This window comes from Strix uralensis, chromosome 21 (assembly GCF_047716275.1).
Source record: "Strix uralensis isolate ZFMK-TIS-50842 chromosome 21, bStrUra1, whole genome shotgun sequence".
NCBI lineage: Eukaryota > Metazoa > Chordata > Aves > Strigiformes > Strigidae > Strix > Strix uralensis.
In genome coordinates this window covers 7,251,763-7,266,908 of record NC_133992.1, presented here as the reverse complement: position 1 = coordinate 7,266,908, position 15,146 = coordinate 7,251,763, and the positions used below count along the sequence as shown (strand labels likewise).

The 15,146-nt window shown below is 40.3% G+C and overlaps 1 protein-coding gene across 38 annotated transcripts in view; it reads left to right on the top strand.

The window, feature by feature from the left end:
* The window catches only part of FNBP1 (formin binding protein 1), a 107,351-nt gene that overhangs the window by 26,457 nt on the left and 65,748 nt on the right, over positions 1-15,146 (top strand). For all 38 annotated transcript variants that reach the window (XM_074890809.1, XM_074890832.1, XM_074890842.1 and 35 more), the window contains exon 2: positions 10,223-10,338. In XM_074890809.1, coding sequence (XP_074746910.1) covers positions 10,223-10,338 — 116 coding nt within the window. The remainder of the gene's footprint in view (positions 1-10,222; positions 10,339-15,146) is intronic.

The window sequence follows — 15,146 nt, the reverse complement described above, 5'->3', positions numbered from 1 at the left end:
AACACTGTCAACTGAAAAACCTTACTGGAACAGCAACAACATATATTTAGCATTGTTACCATGCTGCAACTCCTGAGGGAGGCAGCTCGGATCTGGAGCTCTGCTGTGGCTCATGATTTATACTATCCCAGCAGCAGAGTGATACACACCAGAAAATCTGCTCATTTTCCGAGCTTTTGTTTATAACACACAGAACAGAACAGTGAATCCCTGTGGGTCGTTGCAGCTTTCAGTCTGCAGCTCTGGATACTGTCAGCAAACCCCAAATCCTTGTCCTATTCCAGTTTCCCCAGGATGAGCAGAAGGAAGAGGTTAGGATTGCTTTGTTTTGTTTCTTTGGTGTTTTTTTTAAATGAGTTCTGTGGGTATCATTAATGCTAATGGTAGAGATGCATCATCTCTCTAGGCCCCCATAGAATTTAGTAGTTATGAGCCTTTGCTTAGCTAATGAGTCTGGATTTTAAGGTCTAGGTTCTGCTGCTTATCCCCATACCTAGTAGGAATAAGTTCCTTAAATAGGTTGAATTGTGCTAGTATCACCAAAAGGAGAAGCAGCATGTGCATGTTTGTCTTCAGTTTAAACAACTGAACACGTACAGAAAAAGATTGAAATGCACTCAGTCCTTAAAAAAACAAAAAAAAGTTGGTATTTCTGACCTTACATCTGGCATTAGTTGAGGTTTCTCTCTTATTATCTTGTTCTTTAAGAGCTTTCTTATATCCTGGGTTGTAATTTGCACATTATAATGTATTTTGAAACAAAACTATGTCCCATTCTGGGGTTTCTTGCATGTATTTTATAAGAAGAATTGTATGCTTGAAAAGAAGTGTTCGTTTCTGAATGATCTGCTTATGACAGATGGTTTTCATTGTGGCGAAGTCATGCAGTGCCTCAAACCTCAAAATGTATAAACTTATTGGAAGGAAATGAATTGCTGCTGCAGCATGGCCATCTATGAAAGGTATCCTTGGACACTGCAGTGTTTTTTGAGCCTTACCTTTTCCTTATTTGAAGATGACGATAATTCATTTTCAAGAGCATGAAATTTTGATACCTCTAAGATGCACATTTCCTCTTTCAATAGATGTAACACAACTTTCTTAGAAGCATCTCCCGCTTATAACAGCAGGTGACTTGTCAAGTCTCTAACGCCTCTTTATGGCCTTTTCAGGTAATGGCTTGAATAAAAAAGAAACAGGCCTATATAATGCTCTATACTAGATGGACTTACATTCTTCCACGTATGCCATCCATGGCATGTAACCCACATAATTTCACATCAAAATCTCCCTTGTTCCAAGAGAACCAGGCTTCCTGTTAGCCTTTTGCCTGCAAAAGAACTGTCTTATTGTCCCTAACTATCCAGTATCCTTTGATTCAGTTGCTGTTTCTTTTAATCACCTATTGCTCATCATCTCTGCCTTGCTTCAGTTGAGCTGTTCACATCCTCCTGCCTTCCCACTCCCCAGAATTAATCATTCCTCCCTGTTGTCTTACCTCTTGCAGCATCTTTCTAAGCTGCTGCAGTACCAGCAACCACATCCTCTCTCGTGTGGCACGTCCTCTCTCATCTCCCTTCCTGGCTGCTGTGTTAGCACTGTTACTTGCCCTGTTGCTATAGAGGCACCACAAGTTCTGCTTTACCACATCCTTTGGAGGATACAATAGGCTAAGGGGGAGGAGATGGCTTGGGTTGCCACCAGGATGGCAGAGGTGGAGGGTTTGGACTCCAAAAGGTTTGGACTCTGGTGAGGAAGGCTGTTTGCTGTGCTGGTAAGAGCAGCCCCTGGAGCCGAGACCAGGAGGTTTCTTGCAGGAGCACCTGCTTCTCCTGGAATTCCACCACCCCTGCACCCATGGCTGGGCGGCAGCAGTGACTCAGAGGCTTCTGGCTGCTGCAGGAAGGAGCAGTTTCAGTTCACAGTTTAAGCTGTCAGCAGAGACAACTAGACATTAAGAGTGTGTGTGTGTGTGAATGTCTTGGCCGTTGATGACACTGGTTGTACTCACACAAGGAAGCGTCCTCCTGTGAACCACGTGTCAGGTTTTGCAAGGCTTCCATAATAGGTGTTAAAGTGGGTCACCAACACGAGTGCTCCCGGTGACCCGTCAGGAAGGCGGAGGAGTCTTGCTGCCGAACTGATGCTCTGTGCTGCTGCTGAGGAGCCGCTCTCTCTCCCTCCCTGCTTTCAGAGCTCGCTGGTTGGCTTTGCACTGCTGCTCCTTGTGGTCTCTGTAACCTGCTACTGTGGTTTAGAGTCTCGTGTTGTGCATCATCTTCTGTACAACGAGGCCATAAGCTACACGAGTATGAAGACGAACTCAGCATTTTTGTTAGTGGGGGATGTACCTATGCAGCTTTACTGTAGATGGGTCTTTTTGTTAGGTGTTGCAATTGAATTTGTTCCTGGTGAACCCTGACGAGCTGGTTGTACTCCCAGAACTGGCCTTGCCTCAGGGTGGCAGTAATATTCGCTTTGCTCTCCAGGTGCCGGCCTCTGCTTAGGTGGCTTTTTTCAGAAGTGCTTCTTGTTTGACTCCAGTCAGGTTTCCATTAAGGTAGGGTTAGGGTATGGCCGAAACCTGCCTATGAGACAGCACTTCTGCTTAATTAGCAGGAGGGGTCACTCTTGAGTTTGTGGAAAGTGGTTTTCTGGGTGGGGATGAGTGTGGTTGGTCTCAGGAGCAATTAAGAGGATTACTCCCTGTTGTTGCCCTTTGCTGTGCAAAGGGCCTTGCTATTATACTGGGGCAACATTATTTTAAATCCAAATTAAAATTGGCATAGCATTAGAACTTATTTTGCTTTACAGCTTCAGCAAGATGCTGAAGAGAGTAAGCATTTCAAGGCTGAAATATAGACCAGAAAATGCTTAATTCATAATGTTTATTGGAACAAGTAGGACAATTAGAGGTGAGTTTATCTAGCAACATAAAAGATATTTCAACATAAAACATAGTCTGTTTCCACTCCTGATTTCTGGGATTCCCCCCCCCCAAGTTTGAAATGCACTCAGTTGCCTAATGATGCAGCAAATAATCTTATTTTTGTGTTTATTTTCTCCTAACTAGATCAAGTTCTGAGGTGAATCGGAGGTAAAAGAATAGTTAAAAACCTTTAGGGCTTTATGGAAAAATGAGTTTAGGGGATGGCTATGAATGGAAAATGAAAGTGAGAAAGTAAGATGCATTTTTTTTTTCCTGGGGTATTTATTATTCAGCTCAAGTGGAAATATGCCTATTTAAGGTGAAAGGTCAGGAAGAATTTATTTAATACTTAAAGGGTAAAATGGAATTAAACATATGGATGAATAGGAGATCCACATGAAAAATGTGCATGATGATAAACAGTTTTGTGACCGAGAACCGCGTATACAGGGGTAATGGAAGGGTAGATTCATACAACTGGTAAAGCCACAGCATCATTTGAATGTAAACCAGAACAAGATGGTTTCCCTGTCCCATCGGTATGTCTTCCACGGTGCTCTTAGTCCTCCTTGTCTGTGCTGCATGAAGCAAAAGGTTAGTGTCCTGTACTCTGTTTTGTACTTAATGTGTATAAACATGGATGTTTGTTTAGTTGTCATTAAGTGAGGATTTCACTGACCGTAGTGACAAGTTCTCTGGGGGAAGTTGTCTCTCATCAGTAGTGGCTGAGTCAACAGATGCTGAAGCGCTTTCATAATTTCTTCTCATCTCTTCTGGAAGGCTCTTGCAGTGGTAGCTTGTACTTTATGCATTTTCTTTCATTATTAATTTGCCTGAATACTATTAACATTTGCATGTAGCTTTATTGTAGGTCTCTGAGGATCTGTGATCTGAATTCTGTACTATTCTGCTAGCACTGTAGTGCCATATGGGACTTAACCAAGCCTATGAAGCTCTCATCATCTTGTTAATTATTTTTATAATTTGAAATTGTTAAACCATGGAATCTAAAAATGTAATTTAGGATTTGAACGATGTAATGTACTCTTGATCTTCGTTTTAATTCCTTTTTGCCTATGGAAATGGGTGAGTGTTAAAAAAAAAAAAAGAGGGATGTGGGAGGAGAAGGTATGAACCAGAGATGAAAATCAGTGTTTAATTCCCCTATTCCTACTTAAGTTTTTAGGACAGTGGATAAACAAGTAATTTTGGGATGAAACTGAATTGAAATCTCTGGAGAATGAGGCAGTAGAAAGTCTTCAAATATTCTTGAGGTTTAAGAATCACAGGTCTTTTATTATGCTGCCGGATTAGAATTATAGGAGGAATATGCTAAATATAAAGGCTTTCTTTTTCTGTTATTAGCATCTGAATTTTCAGCATACTCTTTCTTCACTACTTGTCTCTGTATTAGCATTCTTCTTAATTTCACACCCCTGCACCACTATCTCTGAAAACAACAGAAGGAGTGACAGAGTGTGACAGCTCAGTCTAGTTACTGGTGTAGTAAACGGTGCCACGTAAATCTAAGCTGAGCAGGTTTGACACAATGATTAAAATTGCAGAATTAACTGGTAAGGTCTCCCAGAATCTAATGTTTTGTTCACACTGGAAACCAAATAGAAATCCCAGGACTTGTGGCCTAGCGGTATGGTGGAGTTGGGCTCCATGTCATCAGCCTTTCTGTTTGTGACAAGCGCTTACCAGGCACATGCAGTACAGTGACCTGAATGAGTGTTGTCTGGCTGCAGAGAGATGGAGACTGTAACTCAAGAGAAGAGTGAGGACAGCCCCTTTATTTCAGTAGATGTTAATGCTGAAGCCCCTTGGTGGCAAATTAAGGTCCGATCCATCGCTGGGTCTGAACTAGCCTTTTGTTGAACTATTTCGCAATAGGTGGAAGCACTCTTGAAAGAGGAAGGAATATCTCACTGAGCTGATCTTCAAAGACCACATGAATAACACTTTCTTTATTGCTCAATAATTGGTTGTACTCCATGTTATGTGGCTTAGAAATGGGAAGAAAGTTTTTCTTTCTTTTGTTTTTTTAATGGCTAACTTTCTTCTTCCCAAAATATTTTGCATAGCTGGGGAATGTGACTTCAGGAGAGAACAGTTGAGAAGTGAGGGGATTTGACAGCTTAAAGTATCCGTTAAAATGAAGAAAAGCAAATAGGCAGCACTATATTTCCATTTTAAGCATTGTCAGTGTAGCAAGCATGCAGGCGAGTTTCAGAAAGAATGCCTGAATGTGAGGTTATTTGGGCAGTGGTAAAAATGCCGGGAGAGAATTAATGGAAACAGAAATGAAGTTAGAACCACACTTTGCCTTGGGGATAAAAATTTCAAAGCATTCTGGGTACTTGGATGTCCAATTCCCATTGAAGTTAATGACTAAAGTTCTTTCCTCTTTTGAGCTGTGATTTTTGTGTGCATGCTCAAGAATGTGTTAAGCTCAGAACAAATATAAAGATGCTGTTTCAAGCAGCTTGCAGCAGAGGCTCTGTCTTCCCACTCATGTGAAGTCAAGTGGGTCAGCTCGTATATTCAAACTTCTCCGTCACTCGGGGAAGGCATGAAGTGTTTATACTGGCACATGTTGCTGTCACTGGGAAGCTGGTGGAATCTGGTGAAGAGAAGTAAGTTACAGCTGTATGAGCAGGTCAATTACCTGCACATCTTGATTTGTTAATCAAAAGTCTATTCTTTTTGTTAAGCTGTTGATGTCACAATAAGTATAGGGACTTGAAATGGGAGAACGTGAGATTTGTCAGGTTGAAAGGCCGAAGGACGTAGACAGTAACGTGAAGGCTGTGGTGGCAGCATGCTGTGTTACACAACTCGTCAGTGCAGTATTTTGCTCAGGAGTGTTCTTAGATGGACACCAGTCTGAGTCAGAGGAAAGTAGTGAATGCTTCTAGAAAATATTTTGGTGTTTCTTTTTCAGAGAAAACAGGTGCAAAGTGATCTTTTGTGCCGCCTCCCCCCCCCGCATTGTGGTCCAGTGGGAGCGTTCTTACTGACCACTGAGTCATGCTTCTTGTGTTGTTTTCTTGCTTTTCTTGAAGAATGCTAAAGCCTTGTGGAATTTATTGTTTTCCAATGTTATCCCTAACTGGAAGGGTGAGGAGACTGCAAAACCAGAAGAGTCTGTATATTGAAGTTGAAAGCTGAAACAGAAGCTCATGGAGGTACCTGAGCCGTCTTCCAGCTGATGACTGAAGCTCCACAGCTGTAGTGGCACACTTCACCTGCTAAACCTGGATCCATCTCTGGCAGGGATGATGCCCTTTGTGCTGAAACCGTGTGCTGCTTTCATTAAACTGCTCCTGGTTGTGGAGTCAAGTTCCTTCAGAGCCAAGATAGATAAATCCTCCCAAGCTGCACTCCTGCTTCTTTTTGTAAGGTAGATGCTTTCCCAGCCACCAGTTTCTTACTGGTTTCAGTGAGACACTGATACATTTATTGATCTCTGTGTTTGAAAATCCTCGCTGAGTTTTACTGTTTGGATACGAGAAGCTGCTTACAGCCAGTGCTACGAGTGCTTAAGTTAACCAAAGTACTGCCTAATATTAGTACAACTAATTTACATTGCCTCCTTCATGAGAACTTTTTTTTGCTGGGATTAATGACTCTGAAGAGCTTTTATTTTTAAGCTATAAAATGATTCTGGAGTTCAGTGCAAACTGAAATGAAACATAATACTGGAGTTTGGGAGTCTTTTGAAGAGTTTACTTTTCTAGTAGTCTGCTTCTGGGAAATCTTTTGTGGGAGGCAGTCTATAATGGAGAAGGGTGAAAAATCTCATTGTTAAGGATATTAAAACTAGACCAAATTTGCTGCAGAAGAGTTGAGATTTTTTAACTCTTCAGATTCCATGTGATAATGCATTTTTGTAATGAACTTTGGAAATACTAAATCAATTTTTTTTAAAAAATCAATATTGATTGTTTGAATGCATGATGCTGTTAACTACTCTCAAAAATCTGCTTTTTAGAAGTTGTTTTTGCATTGATTGCATGTATCCCCAGACTTTGGGTTTCCATGAATTAAAGGTTATGCTTTATGATCAAAGCATTCTCTGTACTCTGTCATCCCTACGATTCACTAGCTTTAACACAGAGCCTTTGCTTACCTTCAGCTTGCTGAGCAGATCCATGAAACAAGGAGGACTATCAGTGTTGGGTCCCTCTAGCTGCACTGCCTTTCCTTGGGACTCATTCTCAGCAAGTGATGGTGCTGCCAATTTTACTGACTTTTTTTCATCCTTAAGGAAAACAGAAAAGAGAACGGATAATGGAATACATGATCCCAGTGTAACACGCTGTTGTGGGGCGTTGGCTGCTTAGTGAAATGACACTGGGGCCAAAACTGTTCCATGCCCAGAAAAGGACAGAAACTCTTCTCTTTAGCAAAGTCTCCAGAAAGCTTCTTGATGGCGGAGGTCAGTGCTTGTAGTTTATCTGGTTGAGGTTCTTCTGGTTACAGCTCAGCGTAGAAGTGTTCCTGCTCACTTTATAAATAGAAGGTTAGCATCTTCACACAGTTGGTCTATCTGACAGCTGCACAGCAGTGTAGTCGCCTTTGCACTGCACATCATGGAGTTTTCTTTCACCAAACTTGACATAGTGAGGCCACTGAAACAGTCCAGCAGATCCATCTATGGGATGATAGACCAGACTGAGGTAGCTACCTGGAGCCATTTTCAGGTTTTTATTCATACTCTGATCTAAATGACACTGAGAATTGAGTCATGATGGTGGTGGAAGACGTTTGGACAAGCCACTGTCAAGACTGCCTTTCCAGGATGAACCTTTTCTTTCTGTGCTGTTAGCAGTCTGAATTATCTTGGAGGGCAGGATCTCCTTGAAAGGCATTCTTTCCTGTGGGAAACCATGACCTTTCCTCTTTGGATGGGGTTGCAGTAGGTTGCTAAGTTAGTTTCTTGCTACTAGGATGGTCTATCTGATAAAGGTGGTTTAATTTGCTTACAGGGATTAGGGAGTGGATTTCCCTCCCTGAGATTTCTCCTCTCAAAGTTGGGAGTGTGTGTGTATGCCTGTAAACTTGTGAGTAATGGGCTGCCTTGTAGGGTATTTATTTTCTATGCATGTGTTTATGTTAAATAGTGTAAGTTGTGGAAGAGTAGGGTGTGGGATAGCTATAAGACCTCTTTATCAGAAACCTTAAAAAGGCTATGTTTGCACTACTTTCTTGATGCCAGCATAATCTGGGAGCTTCAGAGGGTGGATATTTGCAGCAAAGCAGAAGGTGCCTGGTTATGCTGGTGTCGTGCTCCAGGCAGCACACCATGTTCTTTCCTGATCTGAGCCCTCTGGGAGGAGGAGAGGTCTGTGATGTTACCCGTGTCATCTTTGTGTTCTCCCAGCTGTGAAATTGTCTGAAATAAGGATTTTTCTATATGCAAATATGTACTGGCTTAGTCCACATTTTACGTTTCTGCAGAATACATACATCCTCTTTTTGAGTGAATGATGTTACATTGGCTTAAGGGTGATTTATATTGCTGCAAGTTAGGCTTTTATTCTTTGTAGTTTGAAACTAATTTTTTTTCAGTTGCCCTTAACTACTTTTTCTTAGTTCCTGGAGAACGGGGCCTAGAAGTTCTTTACTATTTTCGTAACTTTATACTATTGCCCTTTTGCTGTTTTGCCCCCAGTGCATCTAATTGACTAAAACTGATGTAATTTAAATTGAAGCCTAGTCTAATTTGGCTGAATTGGTTCAAAGTAGTACCTTATGCTAAACCAGAGCAAGTATGCAGATGCACAAACCCCGTGTGTCCTCTTCCATGCATATTACCTGGTCTCTTAACTAGCTTCTTGTGAGGGTTTTGAAAATTTCTTCCTCTAACATAGTTTCTATTTCTCCCCTTCAAAATACGGTTAAAGCAGTTTTATAGCAGCTTCTGTGTACGTGACTGTTTTGTTCAATGCTCTTCTGATGGTGATCTAATTGACTGTCAGAAGCAGATATGCTACGAAGCAGAAAGTGGTATTTGCTTAAAAGCGACATATTCATAAACCAGGCTCTATAGTAGTTTTATGTTATTTTTCTAGTCCGTGCACCTAAGGAAGCGGGCTTGTATTGCTTTGATAACATTTGATGATAGCTCTACAAACGGAAAGTCACAAGACCAAATCTTTGGCAGATTCTTTCTGTCAGAAGCTTTAATTGTGGCAGCTTAAGCATCTGACCCAAATCTATTGCTGTGTACAGGTTTGGGTTTTTTAAATGTTGTAAATCTAACCTTTCTACTGCAGACGTACAAACTTTTTCTCTATTTCTCATGTAAACCATAATAGAACCTGGTGCCATGTAAGTCAGGCTGATAGTAAAGACCTTGTTTACACTGTGTTTCTGTCAGGATAAGTATTCAGTGTATCACAGTTTTTAAAAGTATTTTTCCAGTCTTGTAGAAACATTAACTTCTGAAATACTGTGTGGGATGGATGATTATGGAACGTGAGTATTGCTGAAGCAACCAAATTTTTAAAAATAAGTTAATTTTAGGTTAAATCCGCAGATAGTAATAAGCTGGCTTGGATAATGAATTTGGATTTAGAGTTGCTTAATTTCTATTGGCATTTGAAAATCCCAAACTGACTTGTGGAATGTTCTTGATTGGAACTGATTTTATTGAAAACATGTGTGACTGTTTTTGAGGGCAACAATATTTGAAGAACAAAGTAGCATCTGTTATATAAATGGAGGTAGACAAGAAAATTTACTGTAAACGTAGCTAATGAAATTTTTTTGTCGCATCATTTGTTAGCATGTCTTCTGTTTTAGAACAGAGCTCGCTATAGGGGAAGTCAATTCTGTTCTGTAAAAAGATTAACTTCTAAATGATCCTTTAAATTCATAACTGACAAAGCTGGCATCTAAATCTATATTTTTCAGATGAAAATCAGAATTATTAATTAGGAATATACTTCAAATTCATGGAACTTCTATTCAATTCTTCAGAGTAAAATATATTTCTTACCCTTTGTCTAAGTGTGTCTTTATATTAGAAGATTGTTTTCAGTAGAATTGCCAGGATTTCTGAAATGAAAGTGATTCAGAAATCAGGAATGAAGAATGTTACTGAATTGGTCTCATGTTAAAAGACAGATTTCCGTCGATTAAAAACCTGTGTCGCTACAAAAATGTCTAATTGTGGTAATGGAAAATATTCATAACACTTTCTTTATGGTGGTATGCACTTTGGAAATTATTTTTAGTTATCTCTGTTTAACGGGACTAAACTATTTTTTTGATTCATTGCAGGACCAGTTTGACAACTTAGAAAAACACACGCAATGGGGTATTGATGTTCTGGAAAAGTACATCAAGTTTGTAAAAGAAAGAACAGAGATTGAACTCAGCTATGCAAAGCAGCTTAGGTAAGTTGATGCATAAAGTTCTGGACTTTGCGTTGCATCTGTTCAGAGCCTGTAAACTTACAGATGATTACTGTTTTGGTGGTGGTAATTTGGTTTGTAATAATGGCTTTTTGAGAATAGCTTTAATTTAGGGAATGGAAGGCTAAAAATTTAAGATACTGTTTCATTATCTCTGAAAGTCATATGCTTTGCAAAAAGAAAGGTTATTTAGGTGACTGAGTAGCACACTAGCGCTTACTCACAATTTATGCATGATTAATGTCTCAGGCTTTGAGGATGGCATTGTAATGTTTTCCATGAAATTAGGACTGCTGTGTGTAAATGCTGAAGAATTCAGCAGAATAATGATCATTTGTTGTAGGGCAAAGTTTAGGGTTTCTTTTCATAAGATAGGCTCTTTTTGAATGCGAGTTGGAGAAACTGCAGGTCAGAAAGTCTCAGCCCTTGGAAATTTTATCTATGTAGTTAGACAGGTTGCAGCGTGACATTTGAGTTTTGACAGTATTATAAACTTGCCACTGTTCTTGTGTTGTGTCTCCTGAGCAGAGCAGAGACCCTGTGAATTTGTCTCAAGTAGCTAAATTACTGGAAATTCCTGCTAGGTACTTTCTACATGTCTGGTTTGACCATCAGGTTGTACATAGAGATGAGTGTATGTGAACCAGACCCAGAAAACATATTCCCTGAGGTCAGATCCGGTGTGAATGGGGGAGGAGTACAAAGAACCCTCCCACAACGAGTAGCTCTTACCCTGCTGTTCCCAGTAGGGTAGAAAAAATGAGAGGTGAACAGGTGTTAGAAGGGAGTACAACACACAGACAGTCCTGTGCTGCCCAGAGAGGCTGTGGTGCACTGGTGTTGGCAGCCACTAGTGTCCAGGGTCATAAACTGGAGGTGCTGGAGCTAACTGGGAAGGGAGTGCAGGGCTTCCTAACCCCTCTAGTAAATCCATAACTTTTTTTGCATGACTATATAATACATATTAGAACTCCTTTCATCTTAGTATTTATAGACATTGAGATCTGAGGTTCTAGTTGATCTGTATGCATCTAAAGCACAGTGTCTATTTAAAAAAAAAAAAAAAATCACCCAAAATTCTTGATGCTTGTGTTAGAATGGATTGGAGATGCACAACAGCCTGTTCTCTACAAGGAGCTGGTAGTTGATCAAACCCTGCCTTTATGGTTATGTGCTTTCTCAGGGGAATGCCACAAGGATTCCCCAGGGTTTCTGCTATAGACAAGCAGGAAATAGAAAATGACTTGTGCAGGAACAAATTGCTCACATCCTATGGAGATGAGAAGAGATTGAATTACAGAGGCAAAACGAGCCGGAAGAAAGAGTATGACTGGACTGGGAAACCAGAGCAGAGTATCTGTGTAGGCAGGCCAGTCTTACAAAGAATCACACGCTAGACTCAGTGAATTTCTTATGATGACAAATTTCAGGTGTAAAGAGCGTAATTATGAAAATAAACACACAAACAAAATGTTTAAAGAAAGTGGGTGATAGTCACAGGTAAAACTATCTAGAGTTTTAGTTCTTATTCTGTCCTAGACTTCCAAAACAAACTTAGTCAATTTGTTTCTTCTCTCTGTATTTTAATTCCCCACACATAGCTGCATTTGTCCATGTCCCCGCCCCCCCCCCCCGCCCCCGCGTGTGATTTGAGGACAAATACATTCATCCACGGGGAGCTCTTAAACACAATGATGGTTGGAGTCATATAAGAAATTAGAGGTATAAAAGTAAAACCAAAAATGTAGGCTTGTCAAATGTTGAGATAAAGCAGTGCTGGACATTAAAAAAAAAAAAAAAAAATCATGCATCTGCTTTTAATAAATCTCCTCAAGCCTGGTTCAAACCTTTCTTGTATCACATCCATTTGGTGTAAAAGGGCTGCAGCACATCACTGCATGTCATAACATGCAGACGTACTAGAAAAAGGGGACAAGTTAACACAAGATACTCATGTGGATTTAACTCGGTTTTATTTATAGTGTAACTAAAGCTGCTGAACTTTATTTTCTTCTGTGAAACTTGTGTTTTCCGCTTGGTCTCGGGGCCCCTTGCTAGCTATTCTTCCTGTCTGACTTATCTACATCTCAGCTTGGTCATCTGTTGAAGCTTAATTGGCTTCTAGTTACAAATGTTTCTGTCCTTCCTCTTTATAATTCTGCAGATATATATGTAGGGGTTTTTTTTAAATAGTGTTAAGTTAGATCTACATACTTGGAGGAAGTATCAAATTTATCTGGTTACACCAGTGGAAGAAACTCCCCAGTGTCCCCTACCTTACACATGGTGCCTGTGCTATTTGAGTCCTGTTTGTACCATTTACAATCAGTCCTGGTTTGAGAGTCTAATTCAGATTTGACATGATTGTTTTCTTAGTTGTTTTACATTATCATTGTTTGGTCATTAGGCTAGGCTGGGAAGGAAGGGATGCAGAAACTATGGTTGAGTGTTTACTTGATCCTGCATTTTGTTTTGAACTTCCCTGGGATGTTGACATGCTGGATGCTGTGCTCTGGGTGCTGAAGCAGTGTTTCGTTGTTGTCCTTCTCTAGTCACTGCTTACTTCTGATCACAGTGTGTCAAAAGCCCTGCCTAATGTGGTGATGGATAGATAGCCTTGAGGAAGACACTGGAAAAAAAAATGCTTAAGATAACAGAATAATCTTAGAATCTGGAACCTCTGATAGATGATAAATGTGAGAGAAAGAGCAAGATGTTAAAGAAGTGAAAATAAGGGAGCAAAGAAGCAAGCTATAAAGACAGAAAAAATGTTACAGAGTGAAAAGCAAATAGAAGCATGAATTGGAAACAGGTGCACAGGATCTTTCCAGAATTGCCATTTTACTGATGGTCTTTGTTCTTATGTGTTAGTTCCCTCTTTAATCACTGTTAGCTCTGAAGATGTCACTGCTTCATGAGCTTGAACCTGGGAAGTGTTGGTGTTCTGGTCATGACACTGCATGACTGAAAGCTGAACTTCAGCAACACTTCTGGGTTCAGTATCACTTCTGGTATTTTTGTGTGTATCCTGGTTAAAACCCTATGTATGTTTTTGATTTTAAAAAAAGGGGGGGAAACAATCAAAGAACTCGAATATACAGACTCTATATTTTATGTGTTTTATAAAGTACATAGAAAAATAATAAAACACTTAACCCAAATGCTAATCCTTGTTACATGCTTTCAGAATATTTTTTTTTTCTGTGAACACATACTGTTTGGATTTTGAAATGCCAGCTCTGTAGCATTTCTACACCTTTAAAGATTCCCAAGAAGGCAGTAGCTGTGTATGTCAGAATTAATTGGGCAGCATGACAGTGCAGGGAGATGTGCATTTAGAGTGTGTGTGAAAATGCCTTATTAGTGTAGCCTTCTGTGCATGTTTTCTTGTGGTTTTTCCTTTCCTCTAAGCAGGTGTGTGGAAGGAGGCATTCCCATGGCACAAGAAGAGTGCTGTAAGACTTACTGTAATCATTCAGAACAGTTTGCAGAATTCTTCCCATGCTGCTATTCTTTGGTTCAAGATGCTGTATGCAGAACTAGAGAAGAGTTCATTGTTTCAGAGCATGCTCTTTTCAGAGAAGGCAGAGACTGGAAGGGAGATGCTCACTTGGATCCCTTCCAGTAGGGATACTTACATTTTGAGAAACACATGTTTGTCTGTGCAAATCTGCCAGGGTTCTGGCTACCACTCTGTTTGGGCAGATGCTTCTTAATTCCTTAAGGAGAACAAAAAGAATAAGAAATGTGAGACGAGGCCCTGCAGTAAAACCAGCATGCAACAGGGAGTGGGTTACACCTCTGAAAAAGCAGGGTTTTTTTCATTCTGGGAATCCCCCAAAGAGCTTGGCACAGATAGGTCAATGACACCTGGTAGTCCTTCAGACAAGGATTCCATCAATACCACTTGTCTGTTATTTTTATCACTGAAACAACCTTGTAAGGCTAAAACAAATGGCTTCCATTTCACAGTAGGGTAACAGAGACTGCAGGGAGGCATAGAGTAATAGGGCTGAGTTTAGAGCAGAGGACGTCCCAGTACTGCAGCACTGAAAAGGTCTTGAAATTACTAAATTAAATTTGTCAGCTTTCTGGTTTGCATTGTTTAAAGGATGCACGGTGTTGTAATGTGCAGTATGCATCATAATGCTGAGCTTTAGGTATCAGCAAGGTGCACTGGGTGTCAGGTGGACAGCACATGTTCATTAAACCCTTGGTTTGCTGCTGGCTAGGGGCTTGCAGTTAGTGCTTTCAGGACAATGAAAACTATATAATCACTGTCAAATGTGCTAACAGTTTTCTTATTCAAGACATGATCACTTGAAGAGCATATCAATATTTTAAAATCAAATCATTAGTAGGATGTGGACTAATGAGAGATGCAATCATCTGTGCTAATTGGGATAATCAAATTTCACGTTTCTCCCAGCATCAGTTGATAATCATAAAGTGATCCTCCTTTTGTCATCTCACTGCAGCTTCCCATAGTTTTATGAAGATTTTTATTTTCCTTGGAAGCATCCTGCTAAAGGCAGGCAAACTTGCCTGGCCATGAGTGTCATCTGCTGCAGCAAATGGCACTTTAACGGGCTGGCTGACCTTTGGGTATGGAGTAGCACCTGCTACTGGGTGGCGTTTGTAAAGTATGTTCCTGTATCTAAGGATGAGTGTTTTTACTGTAAAAGGGTCTCTCCCTTGGATCAGGTGAAGGAGACTTGTGCATCAGCAGAACCAGAACTCAAGCCTAACGACTTCATGACCTTAATTTATAAGCTTCTTGGGTTCAGAAT